The sequence below is a fragment of the Aquarana catesbeiana genome, linkage group LG04, assembly GCF_042186555.1.
Source record: "Aquarana catesbeiana isolate 2022-GZ linkage group LG04, ASM4218655v1, whole genome shotgun sequence".
In the NCBI taxonomy this organism is placed as follows: Eukaryota; Metazoa; Chordata; class Amphibia; order Anura; family Ranidae; genus Aquarana; species Aquarana catesbeiana.
The window spans coordinates 560,300,175-560,306,174 of NC_133327.1; the positions used below are offsets into that span (position 1 = coordinate 560,300,175).

The window sequence follows — 6,000 nt, forward strand, 5'->3', positions numbered from 1 at the left end:
ATATGTTTGGTGCAAAAAACAACGCCGCACATCACCAAAAGAACACCATACCCACAGTGAAGCATGGTGGTGGCAGCATCATGCTTTGGGGCTATTTTTCTTCTTCTTCTGGAACAGGGGACCTTAGTCAAGGTAGAGGGAATTATGAACAGTTCCAAATACCAGTCAAAATTGGCACAAAACTTTCAGGCTTCTGCTAGAAAGCTGAACATGAAGCGGAACTTCATCTTTCATCATGACAATGACCCAAAGCATACGTCCAAATCAACAAAGGAATGGCTTCACCAGAATATTAAAGTTTTGAAATGGCCCAGACCTGAATCCCATTGAAAATATGTGGGGTGATCTGAAGAGGGCTGTGCACAGGAGATGCCCTCACAATCTGAGAGATTTGGAGTGTTTTTGCAAAGAAGAGTGGGCAAATATTGCCAAGTCAAGATGTGCCATGCTGATAGACTCATACCCAAAAAGACTGAGAGCTGTAATAAAATAAAAAATTACTTCAACAAAGTATTAGTTTAAGGGGGTGCACACTTATGCAACCATAATATTTAAGTTTTTTATTTTTACTTCCCTCCACCTAAAAGATTTCAATTTGTTGTTCAACTGAGTTGTACAGTTATTAGGTCGCATTAAAAGGAGGAAAAAGTTCTGAAATGATTTGTCTCATTTGTTTACATCACAGAAATCTGATATTTAACAGGGGTGTGTAGACCATATCCACTGTATACATTCTACCATTACCACCGATCCAGCCAGTACACATCAGTCAAGTATGGATATGTACACTATGACAATAGATTCTGTAACCCCCCCATTCCGTTTTAATAGTTGCATTAAGTGGCATATGTAAAGTACTTACCCAAAATCTTGATTTGAATTTTCACAACTTGGAGAACTTTCACCAGATGCTGTTCTTCTCCTCTTCGATTGCTGACTTCCATCATTAGAATTTTCCTCTGTGTCTCTGCCGTCGTTGGAATTATCTTCCTGAAGAACACAACAAAAACTATAAAGATCAAATATGCGCATAAAAAACGCTATGTTTCACAGGTAACTCTAAGGCCCAGCTCACATTTCTCATTGCGGGAATAGGCATTCCTGCTATGCGATTTTCAAAGCTTGATTGATGTGATTCCGTGTGTCGCATAGGGCCAGGCCATTCCCGTGAATGGGCTGCCCAAAAAGAAGCTCCTGCTCCTTTTCAGATGACACGCTTCACTTAATTTTTAAAAGGTGTGGCCTGACACGATTGCTGTGCGACAATCGCAGCAGAATTAAAGGATAATGGCACCCAAATGTGCTTTGCAGCGATTCTGCCTGCGATTTCAAAATGCGAAGTGTGAATGGGGCCTAATTCTTTTGGAAGCATCCCAAAACCAGTAAGAGCCCATTTACATTCAGAGGCTTGCCCTTCAAGTGTTACTAAACCCAGGACCCTTTATTCACTATATCTGGTCTCCTACAGTACACAGAACATGGAAATTAAATTATTTTAGTAAATATAAACGGCTAAATACCTTTTCTCATCACCAGTATATAGCAGTCTTGTGACTTCTATCAGTATCTGACTAAAGCTTGTAGGAGGAGTTTTCATTCTCCTCTGAATGTCCTATGAGGCTGCATGACACCTGATCTTCTGTCTGGACAGTGCTGATCACATGCTCCCAATTATATAAAAAAATAAAAATAAACATAAACATCCTAGCAACACACACCAAACTGAGCATGTGCAGAGTGCCTCCTAGGGCTCTGTGCTACCAGCAGATGGATTGGGGACAGTAAAGAGGATCAGAGAAGTCAGGATCAAACAGCATCTTTACACAATGCAGAGGGTTAATCCCTTAGGTTCCACAGTGAGTATAACAAGCATGCATCAGGCTCAATTCACACTGATATCGTCCTGCACCGCCCAATCAAAATGATTGAAGACGAACACCTGAAAGAACCCAGGGAGAAGATGCAGGTGAGAAAGTTCATGGGCGTTAGAGCATAGGTAAATACTTGTGCCTTTAGTTTCACTTCAGGGCTACATTCAGAAAGGTGATTAGCGCAACCCAGAGAATTCCTATGTCTGGAATGACAGGTCTGTGCGAAAAGCTGTAGCTGCTCATCCCATGCTTACACCTGGTTCAACCTATTACGGGTGGTTGCAGGAATCTGACCTGTTCACGCAGCCAAAATGCGCTGCTATTCATTCTTAAAGGAGTTGTAAAGTCTTGAGGTTTTTCACCTTAATGCATTCTATGCATTAAAATGAAAAACCTTTTGTGGCGCAGCTGCCCCCAGACTCCCCCCCTTTTACTTACCTGAACACGATCTTTCCAGCTACGAGAACGAGCCCAGCAGTCCCTGTCTCGGGTTCTCATTGAACAGACTGATAGCAGCAGGAGCCATTGGCTCCCGCTGCTGTCAATCAAATCCAGTGACACGGGAGTCGGGGGGCAGTGCCGAGTCCTGCTGTCTGTGTCAATGGACACAGCAGCAAGACTCGGGAGCGCGCCCGCACGAGTGCCCCCATGGAATGCAGCTCTTCGTGGGGGCACTCGATGCGGGGAGGAGCCAGAAAAGGAGGATCGTGGCTGCTCTGTGCAAAACCCTTGCACAGAGGAGGCAAGTATAACATGTTTGTCATTTTTTTTTTTTAAACGCAAACCTTTATAATCACTTTAATGCCTGGCTCACTAGTGCGATGTGAGAACCCTGCGAATCCAGTGCATCGCACCTGAATTGCACAGTGGTTTACACTGAGATCTGCGAACCGCTGTGGGCGTCAATGTAAAGTTAATGACACCCCAGATCGGTTCGCAGATCGCAGTGCGAACTGTGAAATGGTGAACACCCATGCGATCCAATTCCAGTATGGAACAAAAAAAAAAAAAAAAAAAAAAGGGGTCCTGCACCATTTTGATGCGAATGAGATGCGATTTCAGTCATACAGTTTGTATGGCTGAAATCGCATCGCACAGACATCGCATGTGATCTCCACAGCAATGCGAATCACATGCAATGTCTGGCATCACAAGTGTGAACCGGGCCTAATATTACTCCGCGCATGAAAAAAGAAATGGCAGAGCTTTGTGGGCGTGGGAACCGCTGGGAAATGGCATGGTACAAAATGGTGCAGGAACCTTTTTGATGCCTGAAACTCAGACACATCAGCCCATTTGCGTTTTTTTTTTTTCTTCTTACCTGCACAGCAAATGCATAATGCACTAGTATGTAAAACTTGCCTCAAAACGAACCCTTCCAGCGAAGCGATCGCTGGCGACAGCGTCCATCTTCACCTGGGTATCCTTCTGGGTTTTGCGGACTCCGGCTCTGTGACTGGCCGGAGCCACGATGACATCACTCACGGCATGCGCGCGGGAGCCGCTGATGACAGCACAGGGCTTTGAAGAAACAGGACAGGCAGCCGTTCCTTCAGAGCGCATGCGCCAATGATGTCACTGGCTACATGCAATGTAAATTAGGAGATATTAACACTACCTATAGGTAAAGTTTAACCACTTCAATATCGGGCACTTACACCCCTTCCTGCCTAGAACAATTTTCATCTTTCAGTGCTGTCACACTTTGAATGACAATTGTGCGGTCAATGCAACACTGTACCCAAACTAAATTTTTAACATTTTCTTCCCACAAACAGAGCTTTCTTTTGGTGGTATTTGATCACCACTGGGGTTTTTATTTTTCGGTAAACAAACTAAAAAAGACCGAAATTTTTGAAAAAAAAAAAAGTTTTTCTTTGTTTCGGTTATAACATTTTGTTTTCTCCTTCACTGACGGGCACTGATATGTAGAATTGATGGGCACCAATAGGCAGAACTGATGAGGTTTTGACAGGTGTTACTGTAGGGCACTGATTGGCACTTTATTGGACACTGACAGGCGATCCTGAGGGGGCACTGACTGGCAGCTGATGGGCACCTTTTTGGCAGCAGTGGTGGCACATCTAATGGGGCTGTGCTGATAATGTGCTGACCCCCCCCGACAGGGAGAGCCACCGATCAGCTCTCTCTGTCAGCGCAAACCACTTCCTGGTTCATGCGATGACCAGCTGTGATTGGTCACAGCTGATCACCTGGTAAGAAGCCTCTGACAGATCAGAGATGTGGCGTTTCAAACTAACACGCCACGATCGCCGTGCTGCACGCACCGTCATGTTATCCTGCTGGACATCATATGACGCCCAGTCAGGATAACAGAACCACTTCCCACCCGGCCTATAGCAGATTGACGGCCGAGAAGTGGTTAAAGATACTTCCTCTTTAATTGAATGGACTAGGGCAGGTGTTTCGTCAGATTAGGCAACCCGTCAGATTTTCTGTATCCTTACTGTGGACGAGTGCGGGGTGTAGCAAGATGGCGGCGACAGAACGTCACTTCCGTTATAAAATCTGACGGGTCGACTAATCTGATGAAAAGTCGGCAGGAGTAAACAATGCCCCACAGTTGGTGTCAGTGGGACAAATTGCACTCGATCATTTCTATCCATGGCTGGAATCATGCCCCATTCGATGGTGTCAGTGGGAGGAATAGCGCCCCCCAAGGGACGGAAAAAGGCAAGCAAAGAGCTGCAGCCAGGCCGCAGTTTGGAGACCGCAGATCTACGCCAACCAACGCAGTGCACCAGATCCGGTGTAAAGAAGCCCGTTTAAAAAAAATAAAATAAATAAATTATATATATATATATATATATATATATATATATATATATATATATATATATATATATATATTTATTATGGTAACTTTTTAGTTATCAAAGCAGATCTAGAAGTCATGAATTGCCTCTTCCATACAATATAACGTACAGCGCTGCATATACATGTTGGCGCCATATAAATCCTGTATCATGGTGATGGAAAGGGTCAAGGTGAGCCGACATACACACAGCTCACATATATTGATGTCTAGAGAAGTCACTGACATATACATGACAACACAGGAGAGTCAGCTGTGAATGGTGTACAGAACATAAGGAGTGTGCGCCTTCCACAGCCAGCTCCATGCACCGCACACTCACACATACACACTGCACTCTCACCTTCAGGGAGGGGGGGGCCGGAGTGGACGGCTCACTATCGCACGGAGGCCCCATCAGCGTCAACACAGCGGCCATATTGGAGCCAGCACATGAAAACACAACAACGGGAGCACGGCAGTACGTTTGCCCCGCCCCTAGTACGTATTCCGACCTCGCACAAAAGCTACACCCCTTTTGCCTTAGACTCCACAGCACAAGGACCCTCCTAAGACACACCTTATTCAGCTAAGCACCGCCCACTGGCAGTGTACAAGGTGCAGTCGCAGTGCCCGCCATTTTCCTTAGACGTGTGTGAGGAGAAAGCTTAGAAAGAGCGGCCAATGCTTCATTCACACGTTCCCTGTTCATTTCTGTAGCTTGCAATGTGGAGAGAGGAGACTCTAGCAATACATAGTACACACAATAAGAATATCGGACGAGTAATCACCTTTTTTTAAAAATTTAGTCTCATTTCGAAAACCAATAGGTTACGAAAATTCTCGTATGACGGAATACAACTTCGGAAGTGATGTAATGTTTTCTTTCGTTTCTGAGCATGCGTGGTCACACACTTTTTTCCTATACAAATTAGTATTCGTTCTGTTATCGTACGAGAAAAATTGTGTTTGTCCCTTTGGACAATTTCGCATGAATTGTCCCTGTGTCATTCGGGTTTAAAGGGATAAGGTGGCAACCTACCTAGTTTACACAATAAGAAAATCAGACAAAAAAATACCTCTTTAGGAGCGATCATCTCTGTGCTGTGTGCTAACCACCAGACGATCGCCCCTAAGCTGTATTTTTGCCTGATTTTCGTATCGTGTATACTAGGTAGGGTTTCCACCTCACATCCCTTTAAAACCCAAAATGACAGGTTCTGAGGCTAATTTAATGCACATATGCATTAGACACACTATGAGAAAATTGGAAGAAAAATTCAGTATGAGGCATGATCATTCAATTTTCCTAAG

The 6,000-nt window shown here is 44.5% G+C and overlaps 1 protein-coding gene across 5 annotated transcripts in view; it reads right to left on the reverse strand.

The window, feature by feature from the left end:
- PHF10 (PHD finger protein 10) overlaps positions 1–5,211 on the reverse strand; it is a 76,363-nt gene extending 71,152 nt beyond the window's left edge. For 2 of the 5 annotated variants that reach the window (XM_073628002.1, XM_073628000.1), the window contains exons 1-2: positions 5,051–5,210; positions 863–990 (exon numbers count right to left, since the gene is read on the reverse strand). In XM_073628002.1, coding sequence (XP_073484103.1) covers positions 863–990; positions 5,051–5,125 — 203 coding nt within the window. In that variant the 5' untranslated portion in view covers positions 5,126–5,210. Of the gene's footprint in view, positions 1–862; positions 991–5,050 lie in introns of all 5 variants that reach the window. The other 3 variants (XM_073628004.1, XM_073628003.1, XM_073628001.1) reach the window with 2 other exon arrangements.
- Between the last annotated feature and the right edge of the window lie 789 nt (positions 5,212–6,000).